The following is a 26,939-nucleotide window of genomic DNA, read 5'->3' on the forward strand; positions in this document are numbered from 1 at the left end:
ACGTCGGTAATCAACTCAGAATATGTCATAGTAAAGTCATCCCCATGACACATTATATACACAAGGTGCTTATAATCAAACTTCTCTTTGCTTCTGAAGGACCAGTTGTAACATGTGAGCACTTACAGCTGGATAATGTGCGCAAGAATCAGCCAATGCTTACTTCAGCAGTTTTATTAAACAACAAAGTTAACAAGCATTCCTTCTCCGCTCCCACGTCAAGCTAATCAAGAATAAAATGCTATTTGTTATCTTGCAGTGCCATTGCCTAAGAAACATGCCAGGAGGGAATGAATCACCCGTTACATGGTCTATGCCAGGATGGCATTCACATTCAAGAGAAATCTAATGCAAGGAGCAAAGATCATGTATGAGAGACTAGTCAGGTAACAAAAGACAAGCCATAAATCTATGCCATATTTATCTTACTATGGCCTAACTACAAGATAACCTACCCTAAAAGGGTAGTGCCACAAAACATATTCTACATTTTTCAAACCAGCGCCTGGATCTGAATACTTTTGTAATGGTAAGTAATTAAAAATTTTGTATAGCCACTGAGTTATTCTATAAAACAGTATCTGTATAGCGCCACCGGCTGTCTGTATGTTTCCTTATTTTTTGTCCACCTCGCTGAGGTGGTCGCACATGCTCAGTTTAAATCATCAACTGCCACCAACCATATCTTCTGTTAGAATCTCTTTCAGAGCAGAAAGCACACACTCCCTGAGAAAGCACACACACCCTGAGAAAGCACACACCCCATGAGCTACAGCAAAAAGGACACACTCCCTGAGAAAGGACACAGCTTGAAATAAATCTGGCAGAACAGGAGCAATGAATTGGGAAATCTCTGCTTCCGTGTGAAGTACAGGTCTGGTTATAGCTTTGTCAATGTATTAGATGATGTCTGGTTTTCATTTTTACATCAATCATGGCATAACCCCTTTAAGGGGTTGGCCACTTTCTGGTTACTATTGACCAATGTGTTTCAAACATGATTATATGGCAGTTACTAATATACCCTTTGTTCAATTTGTGTGCCAATTTATATATTTCACTAAGTGTGTCCCCTTGTTTGCCAAGTCTTCTTTTGTGCTGTTCACACAGAGGTCTTGTCCATAAAATGGCTGCTGATGGAATGTCATGTGACCAGACACATCACCTCCATGTGATGTCTCCTCCATTCTAATGTACCGCACCTTCCATCTACAATTTTGGAAGTTTAGTGCAGGCGCAATTTGTTTGAAAAGAGGAGACTGAGTGATGTGTCTAGTCATGACCATTAGGTCCCAAGGGCAGATCTGTTACCACAGCTGCAGGGGTATGTTTTGGTTCACCAAAGGACAAGGGATGTTTACAAGGGGCATGAACTGTTTTGACAAGCTATAAAGGTAATTGACTAATGAAATCATCGTGACTTCATATATTATTTCTAGACAAGAAGAAAAGGAGGAAGCAAAAACAATACATTTTCCTGAGGACTGAGATTATGACAAGGAGGTGTAAGTGTCCCACCGAGTCTTCATCGCAGCTGCAGATTTTTGATGACAAAGAAACCTCTTACACTGATTAAAGATAACGGCTGATTTCTGGATCTTTCTGAAACTTTCCTATTATTAAAAAAAGCAGTGAAATAAATAACCCACCAATGAAGTATAGATAGTCACACAAAGCGGCAATTTTTTTTAAACTACCAAAGCGTTTCGCAACACTTTGACCTCCTGTACGCACATGAAAGTTTAGTGTAGACCAGTGGTTCTGAGCCTTTTCCCACCAAGTACCCCCTAGTGACAAGAAGTTCAAACTGAGTACCCACAAGAAAATGGAGAGTAATAAATGTCAACACAGATATTGGGAGAAAACTATACTGTGATATACTTTGGAACTGTATCAATTGCTGCTATATTCTCATGCTCATCATCAATTTAGTACAGAAAGACTTTATTTATTGCAATCAATGGGCCATCATCCATCTGCTGGCCCTGCATTTATACCTTGCACCCTGCCTGCCACCTAACATCAAAGGCAACCATCAGACAGGAACCCCATAAAGTTAGGGAGTGCCTCGAGGAAAGGTACAGGGACAACCAGGGTGAAGATTGCCACTGTGAACTGTGAGTAATACTACCATCATCATAACCAGCCACCACTCTTCTCATCTTTGCCCCACCACTAGGTCGCTGCACACGAGCTTTAAATCTCCTTTGGTTGCCCTCGCTCATGAGATCTGAATTGCACATGCGCTGATTAAACTCTCTGAGATGCATGTGTGAGATTTCAAGGCCAGGCATCAGAACAGTGATGATGCCTGGCTATGACAGTGGGAGAGAGGCAGTGGCTAAGGCAGAAAGGCGGAGGTGAAGCAGTGCTCCGAGGGGCTAGGCCCACCAAACACCTCATAAGCATAAAAAAAATTGAAAGTATTAATTTCTCCAAAACAACACAAGGGATTGCTGCAAGACAAGGGTCCTTGCACTCAGCATGATCAACCCTCTCGGGCAGTATGTCTGATTTACTAGGGATGGATGCTCTCTAAAGATGGTATGTTGTAATTTAATAACTGATGTGGAGCGCCATTCAAAAGTGTGTGCCATATTCTAATTATAACACCTCCTGGCCCGATTGACGAAGAGGCATCATGTCTTCATTGGTGCGACTCCTTTCGGCACACGTGTTGTGGTTTCCAACCGTGTGATGATTTGTATTACTTTTTTTTTGCATATTTTGACTAGGCAGTAACCCATACCGTCACTCGGAAGTGAACCATTCGCAACGATTACTGCTTCATGTAGACAGGCCTTTATTCTGTGGAACACATTTGCTAATTAGCAGTTCTTTTGAGTACATTGAACTTTTTCTTCCAACCACCTTCTGAAACTGTTTTGTCCCATGATCTCATGGCAACCCAAAATCTATCAACAGAACTGAATAGATAGGAAGACCAGGATACCGCCAACACTGACTCATCCCAGACAGCCATTTTTAGGCCATTGTTTCATGAGCAAAGAGATTGTTGTAAAAGCAGCTTCACAACTTGCCAAAACATGCAATTAAATTTCAGCAGTATAGCTTTGCTTTTGTTGTGGAAAGTTTTAGCTAAAGTTGCATGCAGACGCTGTTTCCCAACCATGTAGTACATTCCAATACAAACTGAAGGGAAATAATTAAATGCGGAGCCACAATGCAGTGCAAGCACTGTACACTAGTAGAATAGAAGCTGAAATTACTCACGAATAAAATACTCCTGAGGCTAAAAGTAGCAATTCTTAGGACCCTATTACACTGGCCAAAGGATCGGGCCAATTATAGGGAACGAATATTCCTATGAAAGCTTTTTCCCTGATAATTGGACTGTTAAACAATGTTTGTTTGTTGGGTTATCGCATCTTTCATGTGACACCCAAATTCCCTATGTGTGGGTAAACAGGGGATGAGCCTGCTGACAATCTAAAAAGTGAATAGGTTATGAATGATCATATATCCTCCTTTCACTTTGCATCAAGTTGTATGAAGCGACGATCAATGAGTACATCACTGATTGGTGCTCAATATTGCATGTCATCAGCCCTTAGAAAAATGTATATTCCGGCCGTTCCCCAGTAAATTCATTAAATGAGTTATCCAGTTATCCAGGTAAAGATAATGATGACCTATCCTGAGGATAGGTCATCATTATCACATCTGATGTTTCATGGAGCCGCTGCGCTCACCGAAGCTCTTGGGAGTGCAGCCAGCTCGCAGCAGCTAACCAAGCACCGCACTGTACGCTGTATAGAGGCTGTGCTTGGTATTGCAGCTCAGCCACATTCTCTTCAAAGTGGCTGAGCTGCAAGTAGGCCATGCGAATGATGTACAATGACATCACATGGCCCAGGAAGAGGCCCCGACGCTCACAAAGCGCCGGCCTCTTCTAACAGCTGTTCGGCAGCGGTCCCAGTGTTGAACCCCAACTGATCTGGTATTAATGGCCTTTAAAGAGGATAGGTCATCAATATAAATTACAGGATAACCCCTTTAAAGTGGCTCAAAAGCTTTTGCACCCAAAGTCGTCATTTGTGTGTAAACAGGGGATGTAACTGCAGACAACATGGAAACTGAATGGGGGAAGAATGTTCATCCGTACTCCTTTCATTTTGCATTAGGCCGTGTGAAAAACATTTTAAACAAGCACTGGTCGACTTTTATATCGCTTAAGGTGGGTTCACACTAGCGTTATGGAGTCCGTTATGGCTTTCCGTTATAACAGGGTTATAATGGTACATAACGGAATCCATAGGATGGAATGCAAAACGGACGCCTTTGGGAGGCATTCCGTTTTGGTCCATCCTAATAGAAGTCTATGGGAAAGCATAACGGATCCGTCTGGGTCCCGTTATGCAAGACGGTCTTGCATAACGGGAACCAGACGGATCCGTTTTGATTCCCATAGACTTCTATTAGGACGGAGAGCAAATGCCTTTTAAAGGCGTCCGTTTTGCATTCCGTCATAATGCAAGTCTATGGGCAGCAAAACGGATCCGTCCTTCCGTCTTATGGATTCCGTTATGTTCCGTTATAACCCTGTTATAACGGAAAGCCATAACGGACTCCATAACGCTGTCAATCCACCCTTATTGGCGCTAGTTTACTGCATGGCACCAGCCGTATAAGAGGTGCTTCCATGGGTTTTCTGTCCGTGCCTCCATTTAAAAAAAAAAGTAGAGCATGCACAATTTTTTTTCTGTGCGGACCATCGGTTGCGGATCCCATTCAAGGTAATAGGTCCTTAGGCAGTGGGTGCACGGTCGGTGCTCGTGCATTGTGGACCGAAACGGTCATGTGCATGAGGCTTTATTCATGCAATTTCTAATTTTTTTTTATTAAAGTTGCTCCGAAGCAGCAGCTTCACCTTAAGCTGATTAACCAGAGACTGGCACTTTGTGGCTTCTGCCGACAATATTTTCACAAGTATTTCATGCCATCTGCTAACCTCATATTAACTCCATAGTCCTGACCCTTAGTCTCATTCCCAAGACGTGAAATCTGCTCTAGCAGCACCGGGGGCAGGCACTGGGGTCATTTCACCTGCTTTAATATAACTTTTGTGAGAGAGACCAGACAGACTTGCCATGTACTCAGCAACTAAACAAACAAAGGCACCATTCATTGCAAGGACAATGTCAGCCTTTTCCATCATGTCGAGGGAGCTGAATGAAGATTATTAGCACATTGTTGCTTATTGGGATAGATGAACCCTCAGAATTTTATTTAACTCTCACTCACCACGGATAAGTGACTCAGAGACGGACTTAGAATGGGCAGATTGTAATCCTTAGAGCAGAGCCTTATTGAATTGCTTGGTTACTGATTAAAAATTTCCATTACAGGAAAACAAATGTATATGAGAAATATGAGGTCACCTCGCCTGACATGTCGGTTTTAGTAACTTGGACGCGTTTCGGCCGAAACGCGTCCTGTGATATGGATTATATGATGAAATAAAGCATACCTTGAAAAAAGAAGCAAGTACGCCTGCTGGGATTTATCTGATGTCAGGAAAGGTGACCAGTTCTCTTTAAAGATGTTTAATGGGAACAGGATATTGATGACCTATTCTTAAGATAGGTCATAAATATGAAATTGGTGGGGGTTCAGACTCTTGGCATCTCAGACGATCAGCTGTTTGAAAGAGACATGCTGCTTGTGCAAGCAATGTGGCCTCTTCATTGTTTACATTGGTCCATCTACCTGCACGCCATTTACTTAGTAGGGTGGTGCCAGAAATTACAGTTTAATCCCATGCAATGCCCTGCACCTCTGCACCCCTACAAACAGCTGATCGGCACAGGTGGTGAGAGTCAAACCCCCATGATCTGATACTGATGACCTATCCTAAGAATAGACCATCAATATTCTGATCCTGAAAAGCCCTATCTATTAACATGAAAGGTTTATAAATGAAACATACCGTTGAGAACTGCAGGTTTGGTCAACACTCTTAATGTGTATTGAGACAAAGTATTGAGACAAAGGGTTCAAGCAAAGTGAATATTTTCACCCTATACTCATGCTCTCCCGGAAAGTGTCTGTCAGTGGGTTTCTCCGCTCTCTCCCCATAGAATATACATACACATTTGGCAGAGCCGATCGTGTATTTGTATGAGGGAGTCGGGATATGGGGTTATTCAGTTCTATAGCAATGAGCAGCAAATCTGTAAGATATCAACAGTCATTATAAGCATTATCACCATATCTAGGCTTTAGTAGGCCTACTTCCATATAGATGTCTCTCACCCCTACAAATGGGTGTTTTTACTGGGGATAGCTGTAGCTATATATTGCAACTATTCAAATGAATGGCCATTCATGTAAAGCATGGACATGTCAGGTCCAGAGATGAGCAAATCAATTCTAAACTAATTGAATTTGTAACCAATTGCTCACAAACTTTAGTTTCCAATGACTACAAGTTTTTGGGGATTCATCCTGCACGAAACACACAAAATGGAGGCAGATATTTTACAGTTCAGAAGATAGAGAAGAAGGCATCTTCCATAAAATCTGGATAATTTTTGTACCATTTATTATTTTAAAAAAATCAGTGCAGTGTGTTATTAAAAAGGCAGTTTACTACCACCGGCTACAATCCGTTTCCCCATAGCCATATACGTGGTATGTCACAGTCATGTTTTCGTTACAAATGCTGTCTTGGCATTAAAAAGCTTGAAAGGGGTTGGATACAGTCCTAGGAGACTTCAGAGTGTCATCCATAACTTTTCAAGGCAATTGGGGCACAATTTGGTGGCCTGACCAAACCAGACCTGAAAAAAATTTGGGGAAATTCGTTCATCTCTCTTTTTGCACAGCGGCTCGTCCCAAGCGGCAGATCTCTTTGATGACATCCATGTTCTTGAATAAGTCATAAGGGCAGGGACTGTTCCAAAGGGACAAGTTCTTTAATGTGATTGCTACATTTGTCCCACCATCAAGATGTCTAGCCCACCATGCTATTTACATGCCTACATACCAGTATGTGTTTGCCTTCCCTGAACACTCTTAAGACATCGAGATACTCAACCCAAACCCTGAGCCTAAATCACAGGATTAGATGGTAGAACTGTTTTCTGTTACTAGCCCCGATTATAAGAAAGAAGCAGAACGTTCTGTCATGTATACGTCAATAACAGAAATCATGTGGCTTATAATGAGAATGTTGAGAAATCATTTTTAATACTCCATTAAGCAAAAACAAAAGGGATCTTGCTTTGAGACACCCACTGTTTGCAGAATACAGAACAGGACCTTTTTCTTCTGACCAGGGTTTGTCCTTTCAAATTCTTTGAGAATATGTGGTTGGGAAAATGTGTAGCACATTAATATCTGGATCCCCATGGAGAGGTCAAGTACTGTTTTTACTTGGCAACATCGGATATTCAGCCATAATGCATTTTATTTCATTTTAGCCTTTAGAGATCAGCTAAGAAAGAACATTAGGAATGTGTGGGCCACCAGACAGATTTTCTTCTCAAGCACACAGCAAAAACCCCATGCAAATAATTGCTTTAAGATCTGAGGACGTTGTCTTGCTGCTTTTACAACAAATGTGACAAATCACTATCTCACTGTTTACATTCAATTAGCATCTGCCACTCAATAGGATGACAGTCAAATGATCTGAAACAGACGTAAAGGAAAAACGGCACTAGACTAAAGCTGGCCATACACATTATACTTTTATCGGCCAAACTCACCAAGAGCGGTGGCTTCGGTCGACACACTAATGTGTATGGGGAGCTTCTGACTCTCCCCCAACAGATAATATTGTGTAAGGGCTGTATTACACCAACAAATTATCTGACCAATCAGACCAATAGTTGGTGTGTATAACAAAAGATCTGTATAAACGGCCATATGACCAATGATTGGTCAGAAAATCATTTTGCCAGATCCTTTTGTTCTACTGGGAGATAAGCCGCCGCCAGAACTGTCTGCAGCAGTTTTCTCCACTCTCCCCATAGCATAGACAGACATGGTCGGCCAAGGCGAACGTATATGAGGAAGCCGGGAGTGAGACGAGAGCGATAGCTGTTGGCCGAATGATCGAACAGCTTTTTAATGTGTATGGCCAGCTTAAAAATGATAATGTGTATTTGTGATAACTACTGGTGGATGTGTCTGTATGAATGTTTTACAGTATGCCATTACTGACCTTCTAACACAGTTAATGGCCTAATTGGTTGTACGATTATCAGAAAATTATGGGGAACAAGTGTCCAGGGGAATACTCATTTGCGATAACTGGCTCGTATACTTGAGCAGCCAATCAACTGATGAACGAGTTTGTTCATCGTCTGATGGGCATCCTTCATCAGAAAGAAAGATGCCCGATTATCGGAAGCACATCTCCCTGTCTAATCAGGGATGTGCTGCCGATAATGAGGAGAACAGAATGAGGGAGGAACAACTGCGATAGCATTCTGTTTGCAACAGCCATTGTAATCAGGCCGATGATGCAAATGAGTGCCGATGGATGTGTTTGCACTGTCCATACACCAAGCAGTGTAATAGCACCCTAAGAGTTGTTTCTAGTGGAGATTATATGTCAATTAGGACTGTTTGTCCTGAAAGGTCATCAGGGAACAAATGAAGATAACTCATGGGACTTTGGAAAATGGAATGGACAGAATGCAAGAGACCTCCTTGGGTTTTCAAGATAAAAGTAAAGACTGCTAGACACATTTAATAGCTGTCACACAAGTTCAGTTCGGCCAAACGCATATGTATATTCAATAGTGAGATGGGAGAAAGCTGCTGCCAGGCTGCTGGGGCAATGGTTTACCTCCTAGGAGAACAAAAGGATTGGGCAAAAATATTCACATTGCCCGATCCTTCTATCCTTTAACATCATCTGTTGGGGGAGAGTCGTGAGCTTCCCGCACACATTAGACTGTTGGCCAAACCTTCTATTGGCAGATGGCAGGATCATTTGAAACAGTCTCATTGAAGGTGTAGACAGAAGCATGCAACTGTATGTCTAATGCTTTTCTAAAAAAAAAAAATCTTATACAGTTGTATTGGAGTGCAGGTGACTATGCTTTTCAATACATTTGGGACTGTGGGATTCCAACTAAGTGTATACCATAAGAGCACCCTTTTACCAAAGTCTATGGCCGTGGACATACATCAGAACGTTTTGCCACCATACATGCCAATAGAACACAAAATATGTGGGCTGTATTTATGCCTAAATGTAATATTGTTTTTGCTCTACCGTAACAACAGTCCAACCAGTATGCTACATTTATCATTTGTCATGCATAGCAATATAGCTCTCAGATTCAAAAATTCTAAATTTCTAAATATAACGACAGCAGCTACCAGCTATATAAACTTTATACAAACTGAAAAACGACTGATGAAAAGTTGCCCAGTCATTTGTGAACTCGGCGCACTAGTCGTCATTGTGTGTGGTCCCTCAAACATCGGTAATTGTCATGGAAACTACAAGAGGAAATAAAGAGTCTGTTTTTTGCATACTACATTCTAATGCCCTTTATACTTTCCTAGCCAAGTCCCACAGGCATTTATTAGATCAGTAAAGGAAATCTTTGCTAAGTATGCTAGAATTTGTTTTCTTAGTTTAGCAAATAGATGACTCATCTATTATTTTAACCATTTATCAGCTTTTTATCCAGAAGAGGGTGTACAGCGGACCATAAACATAAGAGTATGAGTTTCCAGAATGTGGCCAAACAGTTGCCCACTAGATCATTCCAATGATTGATCTGACTTTCAATATGCCGGACTAAAATTGGCAGACCAGGAAGACCATTAAAAGGGGTTGTCCGGTTTCAGGAGGAAAGCGGACAACTTTCAGGACCTACCTGCAATACAGATCTGGTAAGTGCCTGGTAGATCCCACTTCATTGCTGTGGTTCTCCCTGCCGGGCTCTGTTTACCCGGCTGCAGTGGGGATGTCACGTAAACATGTGACCACTGCAGCCAGTCACTGGGCTTAGCGGCATACCACTGCCTCTGTGTAAACAGAGCCTGCCTAGGAGAACTGGAGCACCAGGATCTGCCAGGTAAGTACTTGCTACTTACCAGTTCTTTATTGCTGGCTGATCCTGAGAGTTGTGCAGATTTCTCCTGAAACTGAACTACATCTTTAAGGCCAATACGCATTGATTTACACTGCTTGAAAACAGCCTCCCATGAGAAATACATACCACAGTTTACAGAGGCATGTGTTTTCAAATGTGCATCAAGAAGTTTTATTTGACTTCCTTAAACCATTTCAGAAGCGGATTTTTCCGAAATGCACTCCAAATATGAATGTTGGCTTTCTGGTAGGTATTTTGCAGGCGTTTAGTTTAAAATGATGCTGAAAAAAGGAATACACCAAAAAGGCGCCTGGATTTCAGAGTCTGCTATCTCCTGAAATTAGCTCTGTATCAGGCTGCCTATTTTTCTGCTTCAAAATTATGCCATGTGAACATAGCCTTAAAAAAATATAACTGAACGGCCTTGCACAAAATGGAAATGATCGGAAGTATTCAGTTGGACAACTGAAAAAAATCCAGTCTGACAGATGACATATTATGCTGTTGGCCATAGCAAATGTTGGTTTAGACATACCGTCATTCTAAAATGATGATGGTCCACAGTGTTCAAAATCATCAGTTTTGCGCCAACTATTATCTTATGTGTGGCAGCTTAAGAAGTTAGGAGTTTGGCATAATGGTCAAGTACAGCCTAGTTGCAACATCTGAAAGCAAATATCTATAAAGTCATTCATGTTACACGCCTTTATCAAATAAAGCAGAGCCAAGAATTAGATAGCTAACCGGAAATATTCCATGAATCAAAGCCAATTTGTAAGGATTTCATTTATTGTCGTAAAAAAAAAAGCTGCATATTAATAGCTTGTTGACTAATATAGTAAATGAACAGTAAAATTATATTTAATGCATTTTCTGTTCTAGCTGATAAATAAAATATGGAGGCAAGCAGTAACTAGAAACATCTGGGGTCGCAAGAACTAAAGACCTCTCAATACTTTATAAAAGACAGTATACTTGCTGATACATGTAGAGACATATTGTTAAAGAGACACTTCCATCTAAAATTTTTATCACATATTCAAAACCTCTATGTAAATGTTCTATGTCATTTTTAATAATAAAAAAAAAAATGTGTGGATGGTTTTCTCAATTTATATATATATATTTTTTACGTTACTCTATTCTACTTCCTGTCCTGACTCTTTAACTTCCTCTTAGTCTGGACCTTTTGCATATCATACAGCCTTGAACTTTCTCAGTCAGACCTTCACTGTGACCATACAGGAAAGGGGATGAGTGACTCTATTACAGCATCACACTGATAAGTGCAATGGTACAGCAATGCCAAAATAGCAAAATAAATTCTGCCAGAAATTCTAAAAATTCAGTTAAAAATGCCCCTTTAAGCTGTTCCAAATACTTCATACTTGGTAAATAACCAATGATTACTGTTTTTATACCTAATACGAGAGAGATTTGGACTCATCTACTACTGTAGTTGAAGTGGAAAAAAAGGGGAAAATAATTTTTCAAGGACTGCTCTAACAGTAATGTAATCAGAATTACTGAGAAATGTGGTGGACATTTTATAGGGCTTTCAATATCAATATTAAAGGATAACTGTCGTATTTTTTTTTTTTTTTGGAGTATTAAATTGTGGTGATTAATATCACCTTGGTAGCCCTATTTCAACTTTTCACTGTGTATTCAATAACCCCTAAGGCTGGGTTCAGACCTGAGCGTCTTTGATATGCGCGTTTAACGCGCGTTATTGACGCGCGTTTTTGATGAGCGTTTTTTGCAATAGTAAACGCGCGTTTGACGCGCATTTGTGTGATTGACTGCAATGTCCTATGGCCACAAACGCGCGTCAAAACGCCCCAAAGAAGCTCAAGTACTTGTTTGAGCGTAGGGCGTTTTACAGCGCGTTTTTCAGCGCTGTAAAACGCTCAAGTGAGAACCAGGGCCATAGGGAAGCATTGGTTTTCATGTGTTGAGCGTTTTACAGCGCGTTTGAACGCGCTGTAAAACGCTCAAGTGTGAACCCAGCCTTAATTTCACATTTTTGTTCCCTGTTCTGCCTACTTTTTCCTGTGCTTAAAATAGGGTTGCTAGGCATGGTCCGTCTATCTGTTGAAGGACGGAGGACGCAGCGTGCAGGGTCACATTACTGACAGCCAGGGACTGGAAGTAAATGATTAAAGCCAGGTCCTCCTCAGCAGCTGATAACAGTGCCTGGGCTGTGTGCACTTCTCCCTGTCCCTGCTCTTGGCAGACGCTCCCTCACTCAGCAGAGCTGGAGAATGCAGAGTTGGAGCAGTGCAGAGCAGGGAAGGGAGATCTGCCGTCTGCTCAGTGTATAAATGAAAGCAACATGTGGTAAGAGGACCCCTTTGTGCTGCAGGAGATTAACCCTTTAGGGGAGAGGGCTCTGGTTACTGACACTTTTGGGGGGCTATTGTTACTGGCTAGTGAGGGCAGGCGGGATTAGCCTCAGGGTGAGGGCAGTGGCGGCCATCTTAACTGAATAGTGAAATTGCAGTTTTATGCAGACTGGTTGCTAAGGGCTGAATCTTATTAAATATGGGGTAAGTCAGTCTAATAGTAACTGATTCTGGAATATCATGTTATTAGTAACTACATATATGAAAATTGAAATTAGGGTCTAAATGTGACAGTTATCCTTTAAGTCTAAGGAAGCACACTAAGACCCAAGTAATGATTACCTAAACTGCTACTTGGTAAATGCTGGATTCTGGTTGATCGGTATGAATACCAATTTAAAAAGATTTGAAAGAGTTAGGCTGGTTTCACATGGGCGTTGCGGGAAAAGATGCGGGTGCGTTGCGGGAACATGCACGATTTTTCCGCGCGAGTGCAAAATAGTGTAATGCGTTTTGCACGCGCGTGAGAAAAATCGGCATGTTTGGTACCCAAACCCGAACTTCTTCACAGAAGTTCGGGTTTGGGATCGGTGTTCTGTAGATTGTATTATTTTTCCCTTATAACATGGTTATAAGGGAAAATAATAGCATTCTGAATACAGAATGTATAGTACAATAGGGCTGGAGGGGTTAAAAAAATCAATAAAAAATAATTTAACTTACCTTAATCCACTTGTTCACGCAGCCCGGCTTCTCTTCTGTCTTCTTTCTTCAGGACCTGGGTAAAGGACCTGTGGTGACGTCACTGCGCTCATCACATGATCTTTTACCATGGTGATGGATCATGTGACGGGCCATGTGATGAACGTAGTGACGTCATCAAAGGTCCTATTCCTCACAGAACAAGACAGAAGAGATGCCGGCTGCGCGAACAAGTGGATTAAGGTGAGTTAAATTATTATTATTATTTTTTTAACCCCTCCAGCCCTATTGTACTATGCATTCTGTATTCAGAATGCTATTATTTTCCCTTATAACCATGTTATAAGGGAAAATAATAAAGATCGGGTCCCTATCCCGATCGTCTCCTAGCAACCGTGCGTGAAAATCGCACCGCATCCGCACTTGCTTGCGGATGTTTGCGATTTTCATGCAGCCCCATTCATTTTATGGGGAAGTAAAAGCATGTCCATTCTGCAACACTGCAAACCAGATAGAACATGTCCTATTCTTGTTCGTATTGCAGACAAGAATAGACACGTCTACATTAGTGCAGGAAGTGTGGAATGACCCCCTTCCTAAAATAAGGAGGAAGATGAAGTCGTGGACTTACAGATTTTTTCATGATCATTCCATTTTTAGAACATTTATAAAACGCCTACTGTGAAAAGATATTCATGGAAAATCATTCATGTCATGGGAAATATTTCATCTTCATTGCTTTTCTTGAAAATTTTGAAGCATATGCTATAAAATGTTTTAACCGATGGAACAGATATGGAATTTTTTTTAGTAACACAAACAATGATCACTAAAAAAGTTTTGTGAATTCTTAAAATAAAAAGAGCTACAAATGCAATAAAACTAAAAAAACACACTACTCACATCTTTAATGCTCCGCCGATCCAGCATACATTCTCCGATGCCCCCCCACTGCCAGCGTATATGACCACTGCAGGCAATGAGTCATCAGTGGTCATATGTCATACTCCTGGCATCATGATTCTCCTCACTGAGTAGTGATACCATTATTATTACACAAGACCACTAAAGCCACTGATTGGCTGCAGTGGACACGTGCCAGCTGCTTATAACAAAGACCAGAGGACCGCTGGAGTATCTATGATTAATTAAAGGATGATGGTTAGTATTAAGCGAGCACCAAAGTGCTCGTGTGCAACACTTTGCGATGCTCGGGTGTTCTACCAAGCACAATGGAAGAACCCCAGGCAACCCCTGCTCTTTAGTTTTTGTCAGGATTCAAACTCACGACCTTCTGTATTAGAGGCACTTAACCACTCAGCTATAATAGCTGCATAGCCACAGACTTCTACTGTACTGTACTGTACTTCTACTGAGACCTATACAGCAGTGACTGGCTATGCAGCTATATAGTGTAGTGGTTAAATTGCTGGGCTGTGATGCAGAAGCTCTGAGTTCAAACTTTTTCAGAAATAGAGGCTAAACTTAATTTAAACATATATATATATGTTTTTAGCCATAATATATTTACACATATTATTATATATTTTGAATATATATATATGAAGTATGATTATATATATATATATTATATATATATATATATAATTTTTTTTTTTGTAATTACACATTTATTTTGTGCCATACATTTTTTACAATTGCTAAAAATAAAGATAAAATATATAAATCAAATTTAAACTCTATTTCTGAAAAAGTTTGTGACAGGATTTGAACTCATAGGTTCTGCATCACAGCCCAGAACTTTAACCACTACACTATATAGCTGCATAGCCAATCACTTAAAAAAAAAATTTAAAAAAAAATTAAGAGTTCTACTGTATAGGTCTTAGTAGAAGTCTTTTTTTTTTTTTTTTTTAAAGTAACTGGCTATGTAGCTATTATAGCTGAGTGGTTAAGTGCCTTGCCTCTAATGCAAAAGGTTGTGAGTTCAAATCCCAACAGAGACTTTTCTGAAATACAGGCTAAATTAGACTTAAATACACTGGGTGTCCCCAAGCACTGACTCCATATATGGACATAGCTATATATGGAGTCAGAGCAGGGATTCCTAAACCGCGGACTCACACTGAGGGATTCCCTCACTGTACACCGATCTTCTGCAAAGAAATAGAGGCTAAATTCGATTTAAATACACTGACTGGTGTTCAGCCGAGCATGTTCACTCAACATTAATGATAGTGATATTGAAGAGTAGTTTTGTTTTAGTTTTTTTTGTAAGGGGGTGTTAGCATTTAGGGCTTTAACATTTTTTAAACTGGATCACCCCTTTAACACCTACAGACCTTATCTATTTTGGAACATGGGTTATATATTTACAGATAATGAGACTATATTTTTGACCATACTGTATATGCTAGAGTTTTCTAGTGTCGAACAACTGAAAGGCACCTGGCACACACCCAAATCAGAGCTAAATAATCTATTCTAAGTATATCACCACCGCAGGACATTTTAGCATCTGAGCTGATTTTGACAACATTTTATTCACATTTCTCAAATAATGGAAAATTCTGGCTAAAAATAAAACTAAAAAATGTGCCTGAAAGCCTGGGAACATGGATCTGCATCGAAGCTGCATGAACAGATCTCTGTCTCGGTGACTCATCTGTCTCTGCGTTCTTATCCTGGTTTGGCTAAGGCCCAGTTGATGGCGGAGAATTACTTTTTTGCATCCCCATTGTTCTCTGTTAATAACACACTTCCTTTATCTTTATTTACAGTTTAATGCCGCTCCATGGACAGATGCCAAAGCAACCAATTTGTCAGGAAGAGGTGCCATACAATTGCTGGAACTGACAACCTTCCAGGGGGTTTATCTTTCAACTTCACCACAGTGTTATACATGACAAGCCATCAACAACAGGGCCAGGAGTGTGAGTATCTCCTTGTCACACATTTATCAAAACTGTCTAACAGTAAAACCCTCTCTGTTGACCATAGCATCGATAATTGTCTTTGTTACCCATAGCAACCAATCAGAACTCAGATTTCATTTTTTAAGAGCAGTTTGAGAAATAAAAGCTGAGCTCTGATTGGTTGTTCTGGGCAACAAAGACAGTTTTACTGTTAGCTTCGATAAATGGGGCTCAATATTCAAACAAAGAGTTGGGTGAAGAGTACATTAAAGACTGTGCCATTGTATATTTAAAGGGAGTCTTTCACCTAAACTGACCATTATAGAACACTAACACCATGATCTGCATTATAGTCCCCATACTGGAATGCTACTTACCAGATAGCTGTCTGTCGCTTATTTTCGCAAAAAAACACTTTTATTCAATATGTTAATTAGGTTCTGAAGGTGCCCAGGGGCGGCGTTCAAGCGGCCGGTGCCCAGGCCCCTCGTCACTTTTCATATGAAACCCCTCCCCTTTCAACCCTCTGGCCCGCCATAGGTTCTTCAGAAATCCAGCGCCAGCGCCGTTCACAAGATTCGTATGCAGTACTTTTAGTCCGGCTGCTTCTCGCCGTGCGCTGCCGTGCCGCCACCGGAACTCCAACCCCGCCCCCATTATAGTCAATGTGGATGGAGTGGCAGTCCGGGGGGACACGTGAACTAGCGGCAGGACGGATCCGACAAGCTGTTCACCCACCGGAACAGACTGCCGGAGTCCCCTGCCGCTACAGTGAAACTAGCCTAAGCCAGTTCTACTCCACACCAGTTTGATAAATGACCCAATAATTTACTGTATGTGCATAAAAATGAAAAGAAACCTGCATTATTCACTAATAAAACGCTGGGGGAAAAAATCTCATCTCTGGCCTAACAAATAAAAAGTTATAGACTTTAAAGGGGTTGCTGGGAAAGCATAAGCCATAGGGACAATATCATAACCAGCCAATGACCTACCAGTCTATGAAAAACAGGAATAAATACGAACACACTGAAGAACTTCATACAAAAGAAAGGAACATACAACAATGTAGTACTACTGTATCTTCTAACAGCCCAATGGCTGTTTTTGGTAGGATCAGGAGATCACAGTAGATGTCCTGAGCCAGTGTTTCTCAGGGAAAATAAAGGTCAATCTTGTTCACTTTATTATTTCTTATTAGATAAGCAGGCAATAGAAACGTCTAGTTGCCCCCTTTCTTATTTGCATAGACCTAAGACACATGCTTGATGATCCAAAGTACACGTTTATAGAAAGCTTCTTTAAAAGAGAGTTTTCTGGCTGGACATTGCCCCACACGCCTCATTGCCATCTAATGTCTTAATTAATGATCGTTCTGAACTCAGCTTCAGAAAGGCTCCTATTCTATCTGCAGTGCTCTTCTGGCTGTAAATTGGAATGGCCTCTCAAATAGCAGTCCAGCCAGACCCTCACTTGTTAGGTTCCAAGATACCGAACAAGAGGGTCCATCGAATAAGAAGCCACAATACAAAGCACTGAATGGGGAATAAGAAGCAGCACAGGCAGAACAAAAGCCATACTTTACAAAGACAGATAAAATAGATGATGCCATTATCTGTATTTCCAACTTCTCCCTTTAGTATGGATGGGACAGGTTTACAATTCTTCACATTCTTCACTCTACAGGCCATGTCACAGCCTGTTCCTCCTCCAGGAATGCTTACTCAGGAATCCAGCTTGATAATTGCAGATTAACAAAAAAAAGGAAAAACCACATCAAAAGAGATTCTCAAGTGAGCATATCTGTGTGTGGACTCAATCATTTCCGAAAGTCTTTACCTCCACTCTCCAATCGCACAGAGCTGTGGTGGCTAATAAATATGGGACAAATGATTACACGGCAAGGGTCAGAACAAAGACAATGACTATGAGATTAGCAGAGGCTTGGGAACACTCTGATGTGTTTGGGTTTACTATCCAGCTGCACAACTGGAAGACATAATACATAACAACTACCTGGAATTACCATAATTCCTGCTAATTCAGGGTTTTAACGGGACTGATGCCTACAAGTAGAGCTGGTAGCGGTAATTCCCGGGACCAAGTGTTACACAAAATTTGGCAACTTAATACTTTTACCACCTAATAACATCCTATTGCATTTAAAGCTGTATATATCTCTTCAAGTTGTTTAACCAAATATTAAAGGGGTTTTCCAGGTGATTAATATTGATGACCTATCCTCAGCCAGTCAGTCATCAAACACTGCATTGTCCATTGCATAGTGGCTCTGCTTGGTATTGAAACTCGGCTCCATTCACTTGAATGGGACTAAGCTGCACCTAGGCCATGTGACCAATGAACGTGACGTCACTGGCCTAGGAAGAGCAGCATGGTCTCACCGCTGCTCAGATCCCCATCAATCTCATAATTATGACCTATCCTGAGGCTAGGGCATCAATATCAAAATCTTGGACAACCCCTTTAATCTACATGCTATATTGTATCTCATTATGGTTTACAAACAGTATCTCATCTTGGTTATGAGCCTTTTACACTGGCCAATTACCGGCCAAAAGGAATGTCTATTCCAAATCCATGGCTGTGGTAAAGGTCTGTCAATCAACCGACTAACCCTCACTTGTCTACTGATTGGCTCTTCTATGCTGTGTATCTGTCGTTTTCGGCGGCGTATCTGCCACTCCATTAAATCGGGGGAACATGGGCCATCGTTTTTGTGATCTGCAGGGACTCAATGGTCAAACCCCAAATAATCAGACACCTATGCCCTATCCTGTGGATAGGGGATAACTTGTTGTAATGGGACAACCTCTTTAAAACATCTATTAATCTAGGATATGCAATTTCATACAATACTATCGGTGAAAAATTTTGGATACAAAAGATTAAAGGGCTTGACTCTACTGTAAATCAACATGCACTGAAATAATTTTGAAGTCGAACCCCATGCACCCTGTGTGAGGTCAATCCTGTCTTCGTGGCTTCATCATTGAGCACATGAGAAGTAATTTGCAGTCAACATAGAATGAAGTCCCTCAAGAGGAACAGACCGGACAAAGGCAAAATACACCAGATGAGTAAACTCTACCATTCGCCACTTTTACCTTTCTTTCCAGAGAACACGTTTGATGACTAAAGGCTCTTTTACACTGTCCGAATGTTGGGTAGATTATCAGGGATGGACGTTTGCATAAACGCTTGTTCCTGATAATCTGCTTGTGTAAAGGCGCCGCTGATCACCTGATGAATGAGCGAAACTCTTGTTCATTGGATGAAACAATCACTCAGACGAATAACTCAATCATCATTTGTGGGTAACAGATCATGCCATCTAAACAGCACTCTGCTGCCCAGAAACAATGAGTCTGTATGAGGACGAGAAATGGCATTAGAGATTGCTCCTCCCCACACTGTGGAGGGGATATAAATGATACTTTCTCCTCCACTGAAGAGCAGGCAATTGTCCGGAAGGAATGCTTCACTAAACTTGTCTTCTCTTATTGTATGCCCTAAATCCACTGCTAACTCATAAACTGTGAATAAGGTATAGTACTGCAAATCCTTTGCTCATTTCGTGCCAATTTTGCTCCCGTTCAACCATTTTATAGGTCAATTTCAAACATTCAACTTTTTTGTTTGGTAATGTAAAAAATCTTTTTAAAATCAATAAGCCGTGTGCCGTCCTACAAGCCCGGTAGGCTACTTAAATAGCAGTTATTACTTTTCTTTATGTAATGGTAAATGTTCTGGTGCTTATAATTCAGACAGTGATGTAGCTATAACAAGGCGCTGGGACGCAACTATTTAGTGTAACAGGTTTTGGAGGCAGGAAAACTTGAAATGTGCAACCTCTACTATAGTTGAAAAGAGTTTACCATCACTTTTGGTTGGATTAGGTCACCCAGCCGCAAGGTAGTATCTTGAGGATGAATGGTTAAATCTGTGTTGTAAATTTTAGTAAAACGAGAACTGAATGGCCTATGATGTAATAATGGCAGCTTGTTACTAAATGCCTAATAATTAAATATGTTCATTGATAAATATTTCTGTTGGAATCAGGCAACCATTTTCAGATGTAAATGTAACCTATTTGGTGGCCCAACTAATAAGAACGACCATTGACTTCAACAGAAAATGCCCCAAAATATATACATTGATCTATAGCACACTGGTTTTAAAATGGTTCCACTGGTGGTCAATGTACACCATGTCGTAACCCAATCGTCAACTAAACAAAGTAGAGATAGCCATACACAAGATACTGATCGGCCAGAATATGGCCAATTAACTGTTTATTGATCCATCAACATGCCAGACAGACTAGACTGGCAGATCAGACTGATATTGGAGAGACATTTTAGTCTGGATTTATCAAACTGCTTTTGTCTTTGTTTTTGAGTAAATTGAAACTTTTCTGTTGTTTTCATTGTAAGACACATTTATCAATAGTTATTTTTGTGCCTGCTAAGTCCGTTTCAGAAATCCAGATGTTTGTGGGTGTTGGTATTTGGCCTTTTTTTATCATTGGGAAAATCCCAAAAAATTGTGTCAATTGCTCTCCACTTCTGACCTGCTGTAGCTGTAGCAGGTAAAAATAAGGCCTCTTTCACATATGAGTGAATCACAGACGTGGGTTGTCTGTGGTCTCCATGGACCATTCACGTATCTATGGACTTTAATGTTTGTAATCACACATCAGTGGTTTCTAGGGACCATGTGTCTAATGGTGACACCACAGAAACATGCCTTATTTTGTCTGTGATTACGCAACCATCAAGCACATCTTAGTCTACAGAACCGTGAAAACCATGGATGCCATACATGTTTTGTCCATGGTTTTCACAGACTATTGGTAGGAGATGCTCTGGAAATTTTCAGACTAGCAGTGGACATGGAATATGGATGACACATGGAGAGCAAAAAACAGACACATGAACCAAACAGGTACCCTTCAAGGACATCTTCATGGAGGAACCACTGATCATTTTGTCACAGATATCATCATGGACTCGGATGTGTGAATGAAGCCTAAGTCAAAATGTCATGGTTTGCCTATGCTAAATTCAACAAGTACTGTGTGCCACTTTCCTAAATTTAGCTCCATTATCTTAATACAAACAGACAAATGTGAAGACCAACTTCAAATTGTCCCCTGTTGACAAATCAGGGCCTTTGCACTTAGGCTTCATTCACATGACAGTGAAAAATGTCTGTGTGGCGGCTGTTTTCAGAACAACAGAAGTCTATGGGCATATCCACATAGCTATTTTTTAAAAGGCCTGTAAATAACAGCAGTTAAAAAATAGGAAATGTCCTATTTTGCCCGTTTTCATAGACCGATGGCTTCCATACAATTGAAGGGGGGCGTTTTTTACGGCTGTTTCTAGGAAAACATCAGTTAAAAAACTGCCATTAAAAAATGGGCCATTTTTTACTTTTTAGTGGCCGTTTTTTTTAACGGTCATGTGACTGTACCCTTACATAAAGTGACAAATTTGGCCAATCGTGTAGATTTTTGGCAGACAATAGCTATGCTATTAACCATAGCTAGCAATGGTTTGTGAATTATTCGCAAACGGTGGTCCAAACTGGCCAAATCTTCTCAACCTTCATCCTATGTTTATGGACAGCTTAAGGTTCCCTTCACATATATCTGGTCCCTGTCATGATTCCCTCCAGCTTAGTACAAAAACACCAGAGAGAAATTGATGATAAAACCAATCACATACTTTCCTATGGAATCAGATAGGCATCAGTTGGCATATGTTGTGATGCTAGATAGGAAAACCAGCTATGGGCACAGTTGTCTGGCTCAGACATAAAACAGCTGGCGAGACACAACTGATGTGTGAATGAAGCCTAATGCTGAACAATAGCATATATGCAATGTAGCATAATACATACTAGTGTGAGAAACAATAAAAATAAAATACAGCTACATAATCAAAACTAAAAACTAAACCTCAACTCACATTGTACCTACTGTAAACCATGGTCTGTATCTATCGGTCAGGTTTACATGGATTCTTAAGTCTGCAAAGTGCTTCTGGTTATATCCTATTCTGCAGGAAATATTAAACCACATATACAATCTGATCACATCTTTCATCCCACATACATTACCTAAATCCTTTCTGTTCTGCCAAAGAGAATAATCCAGAAACATGACACAACCCTTAAATGGTTCTATAAAAAAAACACTGAATGCTCTTCATTATTTCGACAGATTGATAGGATCGGTGGGTGCAATTATTCATCCAACTAATGATTCGGCATTTGACTTGGCCAAATGTACATAATATTAAAAGACTGCTAGACATCTCTCCTGCCAGTTATCAATAGGCAAAAAAAGAATTGAGCTGAAATAAAAAAAATCCAGATCATTGTTTTCCTATATGCAAAAATTCCACCAGACATTTTATGGCTTGTCAACCAGCAAGGTTGAGCAACAAAAATGTAATCTGTATGTCAGTGGCAGATAAACTTTTGGAGCCAAGTTAGACCACTCCTGGAGTCAACTGGACCTTTCTAGTAGACAGGCAATCAGAATTTTCATTGCCCTACATAGTGGCTGCTTGGATTCTGGAATATTTTATGGATATCTAACCAATAAGGATATTGTATAGCGGAAATCCAAAAATTATTTCACTTTATAAACTCTGAAGTACAAAAATGCCTGCTTATGGCTACTTTCACACCTGCGGCAGAGTGATCCGGCAAGCAGTTCCGTTGCCGGAACTGCTTGCCGGATCCGGCAAAACGTGTGCCAACTGATGGTATTTGTAAGACTGATCAGGATCCTGATCAGTCTTAAAAATGCCTGATCAGTCAGAAAAAAGCATTGAAATGCCGGATCCGTCTTTCCGGTGTCATCCTGCAAAACGGATCCTGCATTTATTTTTTTCACCTTTTTTTTGGTCTGCGCAGGACCGATCCGGCATTCCGGTATTTTGAATGACGGATCCGGCACTAATACGTTCCTATGGAAAAATATGCCGTATCCGGCATTCAGGCAAGTCTTCCGTTTTTTTGGCAGTAGCATGCTGCGGTTTTCTCTTTTGCCTGATCAGTCAAAATGACTGAACGGAAGACATCTTGATGCATCCTGAACGAATTGCTCTCCAGTCAGAATGCATGGGGATATAACTGATCAGTTATTTTCCGGCATTGAGCCCTTTTGACGGAACTCAGTGCCGGAAAAGAAAAACGCAAGTGCGAAAGTACCCTTAAATAGAATAATATCTGTATGCCATAATCACGTTACAAAGGCATACAAATAAATACATTAGACTGTTGAAAAGTGCCACCTATTGGTCAGATAACGTGTTCAGTAAACCTAGTTAGACCTTCAGTCATTAAATGCACTGTACTTATCACACTTAATATAATACAACGGTCATGCCCTTTAACCACTGGATACCATTTGGCCTCTCGGGTTGAATACCTGGATTGTACCCGACAATAAATACTGCAGTCATTTTTAGTTCATTTTTCCCCACATGTATTAAATTCGGCAACAATATTCAAGCAAGGTGCCCCCTACTGGTTGACTATGAACAGCATGCCCCAAATCTGGTCATAACAGGACTTTATAAGTGGCATCCAGGATAGAATAAATTGCCCATGACTGGATGTTACTGCATGCTCTTCCATGACTGATCGGGAATATAATGAAAGAAAAAGCAAAGTATTGTAATCTGTCTACAGAGAGCCTTTCACGAGCTCGGATCTTGGCTATGAATGAAAATGGAATATCAAGTTTAACGCACTTTAGAGGCAAGAATAAGCATGTTCCAAACACGCCACTAATATATGAGGTTGAGTTTATGGATGGTTTATTAACTGCTATCTTAAAGGGAACCAGTCACCATGAAAGTGCAGTGCAATCTACAGACAGCATGTTATAGAGCGGGAGGAGCTGAGCAGATTGATGTATAGTTTTATGGGAAAAGATTGAGTAAAACTTAATAGATAAGTTAATAAAATTTGAACCTCTACTCCTGTTATGCTTAGGAGTCACGGGGGCGGTCATTCTCACTGCGTAGGACTGCCCACATGACTCCTAAGCAAGTTTAAATGAGTAAATTACAAGTTCTGCTGAGTCTATTCCCACTAATCTATATATCAATCTGCTCAGCTCCTCCTGCTCTATAACATGTTGCACTGCATATCTTGGTGACAGGTTTCCTTCAACATATGTCATGTAGTTGCCGATAGGCTCGGTGTCATCACTGAGAATGGATTCAAGCACTGCAAATAGAACAGGATCTGATATGCAGAACAATATACTAAAAGTGAAATGATATAGAAGAACCTACCAAATCACTCTGATCAAGGTGACTTTCAAGATGGTAAATTCAGGTTGGTGTCTATTCATCAAATGAACTCAAAACTTACTTTACTCGGGTCATAACAATACACCATAGACATACAAGTCAATTAAATTTTAACACATATTGAACTTGTATGTAACAAGGTACAAATAACATAACCGGCTGAACAGGTGAAGTGGTGAGTTTACCAGCAAGAGAACAGAGAGGGGGGGGGGGGGGGCATCACATGAGGGTCACCCCACCCCCACTACTGCTTTCAGTGTCCCACACCATCACCTCCCCTAATCCTTAAAAAACTCCTTGAAGTTTCAATGTACTTTATTTCACAAGACATTCAAAAGCAGGGGGGGAAAAAAGAAGTCTCCAGTGAATGAAGGGTTGTTCTCAAGTCTCCAACGTGGAGGAAAGCTCTCCTTACCTTTGTCTTGGCATGAGACCAGAAGGGCCAGATATGCCGCATAGAGGAGCAAGAACTTCTTACACCTGCAAGAAGAAAATGTCTTCAGCAAGGATGACATGAGCAGGGTCATAACATAAGCGCCTAATACTTTTCAGTATCAGATGAGGTAGGGGCTGGGGGGGGCCCAAAGGACAGAAAGTGGGGGCAAGGCAGGGGGAAAAAGTTCATACAATGGGACCTCAACAATAAGTGCCTAGTGATATGCAATACAATGACTGGTGAAGTTACAAGATGCCAGAAAGGAGGCACAGTCAAGGCAAGCACTGGTACCATTTCTGGGCACAGCACACCTGAAGGCTACATATTAGTATGAAACATCATTACAATGTAACTTCTAGAAGTGCAGATAATGCAGCAGCAGGCTTTTACACAATGCTCCTTACTAATGCACTGGTTGAAGTTTCTTACCTGAGAATCATCTCCAGTGTGTAAGATGAGGGGATCTTGGAGGAGTCCTTGTGCACCCACACACACTCTGTGCAGTGCACACACTCACACAGGGCTGTTCACTGCTTTGTGATAAGACTGGAGGGTGCAGGGCACTGGAGCTGCCGGCTGCAGGGTCCTAGCGCCCACCCACCTTCCTTCATCTACATAAGGCAGAGCTGATTAGTCCCTGCATTCTTTACACTAGCTGTCAGTATTTGCTCTATAAAACGAGCTGAGAATAGGTCGCAAGTATGTGTGCAAGATCATTTGGTAGGACTTGGGTTAATAGAAGCTAGCACTGGCTAGAGTCTACAGGTAAAACACCAGCATAATAAAAAGTTTGAAAAGTAAAGTGCTGTCTGTAGGTATAATACATATGTAAGTGTATATATATATATATATATATATATATATATATATATATATATATATATATAAATAAATGTATAGTATTCTGTACATAGAGATACAGATTCCACTGAAATCTGTGACATGTAACTTTTCTAACATGTCCATGTGCAAATTTAGTACATGCAATGATCGTCTACAGGTGAAACTCCAAAAATTAGAATATCGTGCAAAAGTCCATTTATTTCAGTAATGCAAATTAAAAGGAATTGCATTAATAAAGCTTAAAATTTGAATTTTGTGAAAAGATTCAATATTCTAGGCTCAAAGTGTCACACTCTAGTCAGCTAATTAATCCATACCCCCTGAGCAAAGGGTACCTCAGACTTGTTTGTGACTTTGGGGTTTCATAAGCTGTAAGCCATAATCATCCAAATTATAACAAATAAAGGCTTGAAATATCTCGCTTTGCCTGTAATGAGTCTATCTCATAAGTTAGTTTCACCTTTTAAATTGCATTACTGAAATAAATTGACTTTTGCACGATATTCTAATTTTTCGAGTTTCACCTGTATAGCCAAAAGTATAAGATGAAGCTTCTAGAACCCCCGAGCAAAATCTGGAACAGGCCTCTGGCAATTAAAGTTGGGGCTAGGGCAGCATTAGGGGGGGAGCGCACCCCTTCTTCCATTCGTGCCCGTCCTGATATTGGAGATCTTGCCTAATGATAGTTGGGATGCCGTTGGTGTTAGCTTTTTGAGCGGGTGCAAGGCAGGAGGCGTAGGGTGCAGTGTCCGGCATATTATGCTGGAGTTAGTAACCAGGCCAGTTGTAGAAAATAAACGTCTCCTTTTACTAAAGTGCAGAATGGGAGTTGTAGTACATCCAATGGTATTAAAACACAGTTCCAAATAATCCACAGTGCAAATTCTCCCAGATAGCAATGTATGGATTTGAGTAAGGATGGAAATTATAGTACTCTTTCTTCTCTCTCTTCCTGGAGTCTGTCTCTGCAGAATCTATGCCTGGCAATATTACTTTTGCAATGGTCGCTGTAATTTCTAACTGAAGGAAACAAGATCAAAGATATGGTCGGCCACGCCGTGTCCAATTGTGAAGGGTGTATCAGCAATTTCCCTCACTGCAGTAAAGTCTATCAGCTTCGATCAGCAAAATACTTTACTGACTGATTCCTATGCTTGGCCATGCAGATTCTGGAGCTTCTTGGTTCTTTGCTTTATCAATCTCTCTCTTTCTGGAGTACTACAAAAATGGTGAGGTCTTTAAATAGATAATCTTCAGAGAAGATAATTCTCTGTAAGTTTGGTCCAGTCCTGTGA

The 26,939-nt window shown here is 40.7% G+C and overlaps 1 protein-coding gene across 1 annotated transcript in view; it reads right to left on the reverse strand.

The window, feature by feature from the left end:
* COL18A1 (collagen type XVIII alpha 1 chain) overlaps window positions 1-25,358 on the reverse strand; it is a 171,039-nt gene extending 145,681 nt beyond the window's left edge. Inside the window, exons 1-2 of the mRNA XM_040439231.1 lie at window positions 25,231-25,358; window positions 24,781-24,845 (exon numbers count right to left, since the gene is read on the reverse strand). Coding sequence (XP_040295165.1) covers window positions 24,781-24,845; window positions 25,231-25,241 — 76 coding nt within the window. The 5' untranslated portion in view covers window positions 25,242-25,358. The remainder of the gene's footprint in view (window positions 1-24,780; window positions 24,846-25,230) is intronic.
* Between the last annotated feature and the right edge of the window lie 1,581 nt (window positions 25,359-26,939).

Source organism: Bufo bufo, chromosome 7, assembly GCF_905171765.1.
Source record: "Bufo bufo chromosome 7, aBufBuf1.1, whole genome shotgun sequence".
Lineage (NCBI taxonomy): Eukaryota > Metazoa > Chordata > Amphibia > Anura > Bufonidae > Bufo > Bufo bufo.